Source organism: Arvicanthis niloticus, chromosome 6 (genome assembly GCF_011762505.2).
Source record: "Arvicanthis niloticus isolate mArvNil1 chromosome 6, mArvNil1.pat.X, whole genome shotgun sequence".
In the NCBI taxonomy this organism is placed as follows: Eukaryota; Metazoa; Chordata; class Mammalia; order Rodentia; family Muridae; genus Arvicanthis; species Arvicanthis niloticus.
Window position 1 is genome coordinate 68,015,497 of NC_047663.1, and position 12,107 is coordinate 68,027,603.

Sequence of the window (12,107 nt, forward strand, 5' to 3'; positions counted from 1 at the left end):
TCTTAAATGCACTGGCGCCAGCTAAAAAGCCTCACTATGAATTCTGGAAGTCCATTTCTTCTCTCCCTATATATCCCATAATTTCTCCTATTGTGTTTGGTTAAATTACACTTCCTCAAAGTGTACTTAGATAACCAAAGAGCCCAAAGGAGAACACGGAGGCCTAAGATGATGCTTGCTTATAATCTTTAGGCATCTACTGGGGAGCTGATGCCCAAGTCCACAGGCTCAGCCAAGACACACAGGTCCTCAAATTCCAGCAGTAAGTAGGAAGTACGTTGCCTTCCACCAGCCATGTGGCATCTTGTGGTCACACCCTGTGTGCCTTGCTCCCGTTGGATCTTTTAAGTACCCCACTGAGCATCTCTGTGGTTTTGGAAAAAAAAAAAAAAACCAATGAAGGCAGTTAGTGATGTTCTTGAAGAAAACCAATTTGCCTCTGTGGAGGCCTGGTTGCAAGTGGTAGTATCTGGTCTGTGAGTAACTTCTCATTTGACCCCTCAAAGCAAGGAGCATTGTGGGCAGAGGATGCAGGAAGCTGGTGTAGTAGAGGGTTTCTGCTCCTTGAAGGATGAGGGCCATCTTAGGGGAACTCATGAGCAGGGGGCTTGGGATCCAGGGAGGGAACCAGGAAGAGAGCGAGTGAAGCAGAAGCAGACTGAGGTCGGAGCAGGTGGGCTGCCTAGCATGAGACAAGGTTGAAATGAAATGTCACCAGCTTTGTCACTGCTGGACAAAGGTCTGTCTTTCTGACCACCCTGAAGGTGGGTTCCCTAGTCTTTGGCTTCTAACTCTGTAGAAATGAGAGCTAGGGTCTGGGCTGTGATTCTGGACAACAAGGTGCTGTCCAGATAGGTTCTGATCACACATGGAGTGGGACTCAGGGTGCAGCTGGTGGAGGACTTCTGAGTCAGTGCTACAGTAGTCTTCTGTCACCTTTGGCCTCCTGGGGTGGCATTCTGGGGGGTGCTGGGTGCCTGGGAGAAAGATGTGAGGTAGATTGGTGGGTGTGTGGGGGTGAGGGGGGAGGGAAAGTGGCGAAAGTTCTCCAGGAGGCTTGCTTCTGGGAAGGAGGGTTGGAGATAGTTTAACATCAGTGGTACTCGGATGAAACACACGAAAAAGAAATGAAGCAACGACACTTTAGCCCATGGTACAAAAATATATCCAGAGCAAATCTGTTTCACATCTCAGTTTTGAGATCTCCCTTAGTTCACAGGTTATTGGTCAACAGACAAACGAAAAGATGCGGCTGTACAAAGCCAACTCCTGGCTGCTTAGCTGAACGAAGATTCGGAAGTTCTCATGCCTTGTGGCAGCAAGCTGCTGCTCTTGTATGTTTGGAGTTGAAGCTGCCTTCCTGGGGTGTGTCCCTTCAGTTGGGAGCCCTTTCCTGAACAGAGGAGCAGGTGGAAGGGGAGACAGCTCAGTGTGTGGCGGGGTATGCAGCAGAGGGACTGAGCTCCGATGATTCTCTCTCTCTCTACATCAAAGAACCTGCAGCTCAGCATTAGTATTTGATCCCAGTCATGGCTTCAGGCCTTTTCCAGCCTCCTCCAGGGATCCAGGAAGGCAGCAGGATATTTGTGTAGTTTGGGAACTGAAGAGATGCCCTTAGCATATTGGGGTGGCCCACCCTCTGGTCTGCTTAGACAGGAGGGTCACAGACTCAGTCAGAAGCAGGAAGTCTCTCTTCCATGCACTCATGGGTGGCTGGGTAGAATGTTAAGAGGGCTTTGGGGCAGAAGAAGAACCAGTAGTTACAGGTGCAGAGAATTTGTATTTGTTTTCTGGAAAGAAAAGAATGGCTGGGTGTTCATGTCATCAGTTGACTGTTAAGAATTACAGATGGGGTCTATAGAAACAGATTTTGTTGGCTAAACCAATCCTCCCTGGCTAAACGGTTAGCTGTCAATCATTGTGTTCCTCAGAACAATCTGTTGGGCTGGGCTTGTGGCAGGAGATCACTTGCATCACCATCTTCCACCACTGAGTTTTAAATCTACTTATGAGTCTCTTCTGATCCCACAGTGAAGAGAAGAAAGCCAGGTAAGGCTTCTCTGCAGTCCTCTGCCTTCCTCTACTGGTGTTCCTGCCAGGAAGCCACTCTACTTTTATGACTGTATCCTGGACTGAGCTACTGACATCGGACTAGGCTTCAGGCTTGTGACTTTTTACTTTAACTAAGTCCTGTATGCAGGTCACTGGACATATGGTGGCTGTCTCCGGTAATTCTACCAGAAGAATATCCAGTTTGGTGGACCAGATTGGCCTTTGATTCTGGAATCCTGCATTCAAAGAGGGTAGGTACTCTGGCCTTGGTGGCATGGGGGAGATAGTGCTCTGGCTTTGGTGGGATGGGGAGAGATGATGCTCTGGCCTTGGTGATGGGGGTGGGGGATGATGCTCTGCCTCTTTGAGGCTCAGGGATTCTTCTGCCTGAGGCAGGCACTATTCTTTCAAAAGAAGAAAATTATAAACATTGGAAGGGTTTGGCGAAAACATGGGACTCTGGGGATCATACCAAGATACTGAGGCAGATAAGATACATCACCATCTACCCCAGGTGTGAAGATGACCGTTAGGCCTCTGAGGTCAGCATCTTCAACCTCTATGTGTCTTGTCATTACCGAAATCTAAAACATGATGGCACATATACAGACAACTACCAGGGACTGTAAGGGACAGTTATTTAGTGGACTGAGAGACAGGAGATGTGGGGTAGGCTGGAGTAGTGGCAGGAAACTGGAACGGGCAATTGGGAGGTTGGGTACTCACGCAGGAAGCAGGAGCGAAGTACAGTCTGTGTTTTCAAAGTCACGGCCATTGTTGGTAGATGAATTGGCTAAGGTAGCTAAAGAATGGGGGTAGACCAACTGTCTTAATGCTGTAGGGTTTGCAGAATGATTATTCAAGCAGGTACATATTGACCACCAACATGGGAGAGGACAGGAGTGTTCTGAGAGACCTGGGTAGGGTCTTCTTTCTGAGAGTCTTGGACACAGGTGGTCCCGTAGAGCTGGCTGGGTTGTGCCTCTTCCTGATGGCTTGAGAGCCTATTGTAGGCAGACAGAGGAGGGACTGACATGGTCCTTTGTAGGTTCTGCATTTTGGAGAGTGTGTAGCTTAGAGTGTGAGAATGAGAACACTTAGGGAAAAGGGCTCTTTTGCAGTGTGGTAACAGTGGCTGAGGTACCAGTGCCAACTGCTCGTGCAGAAACACAGCCTTAGGACTCTGGATGGATGGCACGTGTGGCTTCTAGATTTTGGCACTGAGCCCAGTGGCTATCCCTAGCCAGGCAAGCCTGGTCTACCCTGTGTCTGGACTTCTGCTGGTACGTTAGGCTTCCTGAATGCCTTTCTATGGTGAAAAGCAGGCTCACAGGCTCAGCTTGGTCTCTTGGGGTCTCAGCATAGATTTTACCATTGTAGTATGGGCTGTACTTGGCCAACACAATGGTGTGGAGAGCCACTATTTCTTGGATATCACTTTGTTTTCTGCACATGGGATGTAAGATTGGGACCCTTTCCCCTCAGAGACTTGTCCTAAGGCAGGGAAGAATATATCAGGACCTTGGAGAGCATCTACCTGCCTCCTAGCATCTGAGATCACAAAGAAAAAAAATTAATCAAAAAAATTCCAAAATAAAAGCGAGTGATTTCCTCATCCCACAAGGTGTAGTGAGTCTCAGAGGCTCTCCCTCATGGATATAGCATTCAGCTGGGAAAGCAAGCAAACAACATCTGCAATGGTGCAAGTGAGGTCCCCAGCAGGGTAGAAGGTTAGCCTGCTGAGAGGGACAGCCTGCTGCTCAGGCTGCTCCTTCAGGGCACAGACTGGCTGGGGCTGGCAGGTTAAGATGACTACGTGAAGGCAACTGACGGAAGTGTCAGCCTGGGCAGCAGAATCCCTCAGTTCTGTGATGTCCCCAGGCAACATGGTGTGCAGCCGGGCACAGAGATGATTTTCCTGCACACAGTAGCATGTGTTCTTGTCATAGCTCAAGGTATTAAATCATACTTCTGGATGAAAACCCCCCAATCTTGGTTGCAGCGCATACCTTATACTAGGGAACTTGCAAGGAGATCAGTGTTGAACCATAAAGCGAAGTACAGGGTTTGGCTTGGTTTTTTGTTTTTGTCTGTGAAAATGTACAGCACGCCTGGTTGGGGCTGCGGTGTCAGGATGAGGGTGGTTCTTTACTGGACCCTTTCATACCTCCCCGACCCACACCACTGTGGCCGTACCCTTTATGCCTGACACCTCGCACCTCAGGGTGTTTTGTCGCCCATTGACCAGGAACAGTGACTCTTGAGCTGGTGTGAGGAGGTACTGTCCAAAGAGCCCGCTGTCTCTCAAGACTCTGCGGGGTCCACTCCAGGGTGGGGCTGGCCCTCTGGGTGGCTCCTTTAAGTTCTTCAGCCTGCCCATCTTCCCAGTGGACAGCTCCAGGAACAGCAGGTCTGGCTCCTTGTCGAGAGTGGCATAGGCATTGTACTGATTACCTTCTGTGAAGGAATGCTGGAATGCCAAGTCGGAGATGCCTGGGTTTATTTTTAGGTCGTACAGAGTCTGGATTTCCCCCCGCACTGTGACCTCCTGCACGTGTAACCAGGGGCTGTTGTTGGAGACACTGACGATGAAGCGTCCATCAGGGGACACATGGGGGGTGCCTGTGATGTCACTGTTGGGGCCTAGCACTGAGTCTGTGACACTGTCAATGAGCAGCTGTGGGCCAGTGGAAGTAGGGGTGTCCTGTTGACACTGCACAAAGAAGTAACCGCCAAGGTGGGTGTGTGCCATGGCCTGAGGCATGCAGCCATAGTGCCGTAGGCTGATTGTCTTGAGCGTCATCAGAGTCTCCAGGTCGACTTTGTGGACAGCAGGGTCAGTCTTGTTGAAGATGAAGCCAAACCTAGGAGGACAATGATAGGGGTCAGAGAGCAGGAGGTCACTGTGAGGGGTGAGGCATCTGTCATTCATTTGTTTTAAATGATGGCATCCCAACCCTTCAGTCATCTAACGGTCTATTAATAAGACCTATCATCCTGCAGGGGATGCTTCCAGAAGTCAGTAGCTACACTTGTCAGCCACATACAGTTGAGGTCAAGTGTTCATGGATTTGCATGTTTGCAAAAGCCATTCAACTTCAGAAATTGGAAGGGGGAAAGGCCCTTAATGCATCTCTCTGGGGGTGCCTTTAGATAGCTTCCCTAGCTTGTGTTAGCTGGGGTTGGGAATCTGGGCCTGCAGGGTGGGTATGGAGAAAAAGACTGAGATAGACCTCTCTTGCCCTACTGTCAAAAGGACACTGTCTTGTAAATCAGCCTGTTCTTGAGCTGACTGGTAAGTCAGAATTTGAAGACATAGATGCAGCCAACCAGGATAGAATTTCTATTTGTAGCCTTGATTTCAGGGGAAGGAATGCATAGTGTGGCCTCCCCTCTGCCATCTATAATGTGGGCAATGGGCATCTTTTGCCTCAGAAGTTATGTGGTTCTCTGGTGCCCTTTGGCTACAGAGCCTAGGACAATCTTGTCTCTCTGAGTGTCAGGAACTTCTGAGAGATCTCTGCCTGTTCCCAGGGCAGTTGGGAAGACTGGATCTGAGAGGGAGCTCAAGTAGATGGGACTTGGTCACATCAAGCTTTTTGATATTCTGTTGGAGACTGGCTGCAAATATGGAAAGGTCTGACTCCAGGTGGGACCTTCCCCAGAGATCCTGAGCCCAAGGGCCTTACTTACTTGTAGAGGCCTACAGTGCCAGACGCACCTAAAGAATAGGAGACATCTCTGTGTCTCTAATTTCCTCCTAGAAAACCTGGCATCTCCAGAGCAGGCAAAATGTTTCAGGCATTGACTTTAAAGCATCCTTAAAGAGGCAGAGGGAGAAAAATGGTGCTCTCAAAAGGAACTCGAACTTAAGAGCCACTCAGGAGCATCCAGAGCCTGAGCCTGCACCACTCCAGCACCCTGGTGGGGGCTCATTCCAGCTCTGAGGCTCTGCAGGGAAGCCTATTGTTCTCTGTGGGTCCCTGGCACCAGCATGCAAATGAACCATTTCTTCCTGGAGACAGTACTTGATGTCAGTTCACAGAGGCATACATAGTGAGATCTCTGGGGTCTTGGTGACACAACAAGGGAAGTTTGCAGCACCTGTGGGTGTTCTATGAAATGAGGAAGGAAGGGGAGTGGTTGGTCTCCATAGACTCTGGGTCTGCCTAGTGGTTTTCTATCCAAAAGCAGAGCAGGAAGTAGTGGGAGGGCAAGAGGGGATCTGGTACTGACCTGGGCATGATTACCCAGGCAGAATGAGGCTGAGCATGGCCTACAGAGGCTTGGTGGACCAGTTACCTGATATGGTTGATGATGAGATTTGTTGGAGGTATAAAGAAATCGTCCACTCCTGCAAATGGTGTTCGGATGAGGTGCTGGCCTTGGCCAGTGCTGGCTTCTGTGATCACCTGTAACAGAGAGGGGTTCTTGTGAGGGGCTTTCAGGAAGGGGCTGGAGATCTGAACATTCACACGTTCAGCTGTAGACCCCACAGATAGGGCTGCTGGGAGAGATAGATGGTGGGTAACCTCTAGTCCCAGGAAAGGGACAGGAGCCAGGTGGGTACTGCTTAGGAACATGCCGATCAGGCATCTGTCCTTCCTGGATGAGGGAGTGGTGGGATTGGAGAGAAGGCCCAGACTGTCCACCTCTCCTCCATCAGACCTGGCAGTGGGCTTCTTGTCAACCTCCAGGAGGGTGGGGTGAGGAATGGTGCTGGGCTTTCTGAGGAAGTTATCCTCCCTGGTAAGGGGGCATGGCCAGTAACAGCTCCTTCCCAGCAACCGACCTCCAGTGTGTTCCTCTCTGCTCAATCTCAGAGAAAGAAAGAGAAAGAGTGTTCTGGTCAAAGGCCTGATGCACTTGGAATGTGTTTAACATGTTCGTTTAGTGTTTTCATATGTTTCTGTGGGGCAAACACATGTGTGTGCACAGCTATGCATATGCTAGTGGAGGCCAGAGGTCAACTTTGGGAATCATTTCTCATGTCCCCATCTACTTTGTGTGTTTGAGCTGAGGTCTCTCGCTGACCTGTTAACTCATCAAGTAGGCTAAGCTGCCTGGCCATAAGCCCCCAAGGTTTGCCAGTCTCTACCTTCTTGGGACTGGGATTACAAGCATGCATCACTATGCCTGGCTTTTTTTTTTTTTTTTTTTTTAAATGTGGGCTCTGGGGATTGAACTCAGGTCTTTGTGCTTATATGACAAGCACTCTGAGCCATCTTTAATGCTAAGTTCCTTAGCATGGGTTCCTGGGAATTTCTGTCCTATGTTGCTCTCAAAATGTGGAGACCCCAGAATTGGTGAGAGAAAGCAGGCATCCTACATGGCTATCACTAACACCATGATGGCATCTTATAGTGAGTCTCTAGTTATGCAAAAGGGACTTATTCCTTAATTAGAAGATATTTGTCCCATTCTTTGCACAATTGGATCATGGTTACCTCTGTTTCCCCACAGGTAATGCTTTCTGCCGTACAGACTTGGCAGAAAGCAAACAGATCCATGTCCCGGTGTGTGTCCCTGTTATATTGAGTCAGGACAACTTGAGCTTCAGACAGAGCTATGTGGTAGAGGTTAGACAAGACGAGGCAAAACTGGGTGCCTTGCGTGATGCCACGTGGCTAAGGGCTAACCTAGGCTCTGCCTTCTGTACATGTTCATTGATCTTGTAGGCTCTAGGCCACTGCCCAGAAAGAGGCAGATCTATAGTGCAGTGTGGTTTGGCTAGCTCACAGGTGATTATAGTTCAAGGGCACTAGGGACAGGAAGCAGACCCTCAACTCTCAATTAGGAAGAAGAAACATTTTTTTAATGCTCATATTGCAGCTATGGCAATAACAGAGGGGACCCATGTTCCTGCAGTCCTATGGCAGCCTCCAGGACAAGGGCAGTGGTCTTTGATGGGACCTGCTGAGAACACAGCTTGTAGCACTGAGCACTTTTGCCTTTTAGGAAAGGGACTGACTTCTGGCTTTCACTTTCATGACAAAACAAACAGCAGCTGGCTTGCCTGTTCAGGCAGGTTTGAGGCTGCTAGCCTTGGGCATGGGGGAATGTCAGCAGGCAAGATGCTGGAGCAGAGGGATACATGCTGTGATTTCTACTCTCTGAGTGGTTTTGAAGTTGTACAGAGTGTATTTTCCTGTGATTTTTTTATTTAACAAATGGCAGGATGATGCTTTCCTGACAAGTCCGTGGGAGAACAAGCTCATAGAACTGGACATTAAGAAAATACAAGGATTAGAAATGGGGTCTTAGAGAGACTCTGGGAAACGAGGCTGAGGATTCCAAGTCAGCGTGCAATCGCTGCTTGATACCAGGCCTGTCATTTCAGCTTATAATAGAGATGGCAAATTACAGGCTGTCACTGTCACTTGGGCTTCGCCACCCTGACACCCTGTATTCAGAGGTTGCTTCATCAGACACTGCATCATGAACCAGTGACCCCATGTGGCAGGTCGACTTTATTTTTCGGAGCCCTGAGGTTCTTTTTGCCCCAGTCTTGTGTCCTAGCACATAGCCGAGCCCACAGATGCTACAAAGATAATTCTGAAGACTTCTGGTTCTGTGGGCTAAGCTCAGGAAAGATTCAGTGATGGCACTGTAGTACGAGGTGTTACCTGAATGGAAGGGAAGGGACTCTCTTAGATGGGTGGACAATGCCAGCTGGGAAGTAGGCTAGAGGTGACAGAATGCTGGGCCTGGGGTAAGGATGTGGGGGAATAGGTGATGCCTTATGGTTGCTGAGGAGAGTATGGGAGTGAGCTTCACGCACAGATTCACATAGCCAGGGCAAAATTTAACCAGTCCTCGAATAACGAATATTTAGGAGGAATGGTAGGATGCCTTGAGTGCTTTACAAATATTAACAGCACGCTCTTTGCTCACACTTGTAGTCTCTCTCATTGACTGTGTTTTAGATATGGGGTGCAGGGGACTATATTCCAGGCTGGCCTTGAACTCCCAATCCTTCTATCTCAACATCCAGAGTTGCGGGGTCCCGAGTGTGTGTGGCCATGCACAGATCTTTAACTGTTTCTAGGAACACTTTATTATTAGGTTACTTTAAAAAAATGTGTGTGTGTGTGTGTGTGTGTGTGTGTGTGTGTGTGCGCATCAGGGGGCATCAGATCTCAAAGTTCAGACTGTGAGTGGTCGTGAGCCCCCTGATGTAGATAGATACTGGGAACCAAACTTAAGTCCTCTGTGACAGTGGCAAGGACTCTTAAATGCTAAGCCCTCTCTCCAGGACTCCGGTTACCTTCTGATTATCAGATATTACAGCCTAGAACATCTAATTTTACAAAAGCTTTGACATTTTCCTTAGATTAATGATATAATTTTTTTGGTATTTATATGCATGCAAAAGCTGCAATGTCCCTTCCTATCTATTAAGTTCAGCTCCTCGTCTGTGTTGATGGATTTTTCTCATGTGTTATTTCCTTTCCCTGGTATGTACAATTTGGGCCCATCTTTGATCAAGCTACATTATATTTAATCACTGCTTTATGCATTTAGTTACATTGTTGGGCACACAGCTATTCATCATCATGAAAGTCTCTCCTGCTGTCGGCAGCTTTTAAACTGGAAGGCACCTCGCATTCCCTCTCACGAGCATTCCTTTGATCAACCGTTATCACTGTTTCAAGCTAGAGACCTCTCCTTTTATTTCTTCCACTGTATTTCTTTCATGTCCCCCCCCCCCACCTTTTAGTAATGGATACTGAATTTAGGACCCACATGTAGGAAATTGGTCCAGCGTGGCGTTACATCCTAGTCTCTTTAACTGATAAATGCATGCACATGCTTATGCAGGCCAGACGACAACCTTTAAAAATTAAAATATATTTTAGGTATTTATTTTATGTGCTGTGAGCGTTTGCCTACTTGTGTAAATGTGCACCATGTGGATGCCTAGTGCCTGCAGAGGTCAAAAGAGAATGTCTGATCCCCTGGAACTGGACTTAAGGTTCGTTGTGAGCCACCAGGTGGCTGCTGGGTATGGGATCTGGGTCGTCTGCAAGAGCAGCTGGTGCTCTTAACCACTGAACCTTCTTTAGCTGTCCCTTCACCTTTATTTATTTTTGACACTGTATCTTAAATGGACCTGGAATTTGCTATGTAGACTGGGTTGGCTACAGAGTTCCAGGAATCCTCCTGTTTCAGTCTCCCCACTCTCCCCTTTAAAAAGGTGTGTGTGTGTGTGTGTGTGTGTGTGTGTGTGTAGGAGTGAATGTGGGGGTCAGAGGACAACTCTTGGGGCCAGTTTTTATCCTTCCATGGTGAGTTCTAGGGATGGGACTTAGTGGTTAGGCTTGTGCAACAAGTGTCATCTTGCTGTACCCACGTTTATTTGTTTCTCCTCTATGGGCTTAGGGCGTCAGGTCCCAATGTTTGTAACACAAGCACTTTACTGATTGAGCTATCTATCTGCCCACCTCCTTGTTCTTTTTTGAGGTGAGGGCTAAGTTGCCCAGGCTGGCTTTGAACTCACTTTACTGTCCAGGCAGGCCTTGAACTCATGATCATTTCTCCTTTACCTCCAGAGTAGCTATGGTTACAGGCCAGTGTCACTAGGCTTGGCTTTTTTTTTTTTTTTTCCGAGACAGGGTTTCTCTGTGTAGCCCTGGGTGTCCTGGAACTCACTCTGTAGACCAGGCTGGCCTCAAACTCAGAAATCTGCCTGCCTCTGTCTCCCAAGTGCTGGGATTAAAGGCGTGCGCCACCACCGCCCGGCTAGGCTTGGCTTTAATATTTCTTAAAAACAAAGTATTTCTAATGGTTTTCTTTTTAAATCCTACAGAATCATTCCATGTATGTATGTATGTATGTATGTATGTATGTATGTATGTATGAGTGACTGGGTCTCTCTTGTGTAACCCAGGCTAGCCTCAAATTCACAATGGGGCCAAAGATGACCCTGGACTTCTGATCTTCCTGCCTCTACTTCCCAAGTTCTGAGATCACAGTCATACACCACTATGTATGATTTTCTGTGCTACTGGGGATGGAATCCAGGGCTTTATGCATGACAGGTAACCACACTACTGACAGTTTCATCCCCAGCATATCCTTACCTTAAAAAAAAAAAAATAAGGCAGGGGCTGGGGAGAAGGCTCAGCAGTTAGGAACACAGGCTGCTCTTCCAAAGGGCCTGGTCTCGGTTCAATTCCCAGCAACCCCATGGCTGTTTACAACTGCCTGTAACTCCAGTTCTAGGGTGTCAAATGACCTCACACCGACATACATGCAGACAAAATGCCAATGCACATACAAAGGAGATATTTGGAGAAATGGGATAGTCACACCCCAACATTTTCTTCACTCTTCTTTTCCCAAGAAAGTAAGACTTGTAGCTGGGCAGTGGTGGTGCATGCCTTTAATCCCAGCACTTGGGAGGCAGAGGCAGGCGGATTTCTGAGTTCGGGGCCAGCCTGGTCTACAGAGTAAGTTCCAGGACAGCCAGGGCTACACAAAGAAATCCTGTCTCAAAAAAACAAAACAAAACAAACAAACAAAAAAGTAAGACTTATATTTTTACTCTGCCCTGGCTTCACCCGCTCGAGTGTAAAAACTTATTTCTCTTTCACTTTCCTAGCTTTATCTGGTTCACATATATTTCAAAGCGTTTCTTCCTCGGCCTGCTCTTAAACCTTTTTCTCTCTGTCCCTCTGTGCTGTGCCTCCTTTCTCTTTCTATACAGTGATGACATCTCTGGTCCAGCTCATCTGATGCTTGTCTAGTATCTTCCCTTGCTGTCCCCTTAGACTTCTTAGTGCTGAGCCTCTGGGAGCTCACACACACCCTCTGTCTTCCTGGGTAAGTGACGTCTTTGATGGGACAGGCCTATTGAAGCCCAGCTCTTTTCTCTTCCAACCATGTAGATGTGAGGTAACTATTGTGGGCGAGAAGTCTAATGTTAACCTGATCATCTGTCTTCTATGGGGATTTGTTTTTCCAGCCCCAAAGGCTTCCTTTGTCAGAGTTCTCGTTCTTGGAGTTCCAGAGTTCTACTAAGAAGTGCCACGAGACACATCACCTTGGGTTGG

General features: G+C 48.0%; 1 protein-coding gene across 1 annotated transcript in view; it reads right to left on the reverse strand.

Annotated features, from left to right (window-relative positions):
- Positions 1-1,148: 1,148 nt before the first annotated feature.
- The window catches only part of Fstl4 (follistatin like 4), a 417,547-nt gene continuing 406,588 nt past the window's right edge, over positions 1,149-12,107 (reverse strand). Inside the window, exons 15-16 of the mRNA XM_076936861.1 lie at positions 6,355-6,464; positions 1,149-4,916 (exon numbers count right to left, since the gene is read on the reverse strand). Of these exons, the coding sequence (XP_076792976.1) occupies positions 4,214-4,916; positions 6,355-6,464 (813 nt within the window). The 3' untranslated portion in view covers positions 1,149-4,213. The remainder of the gene's footprint in view (positions 4,917-6,354; positions 6,465-12,107) is intronic.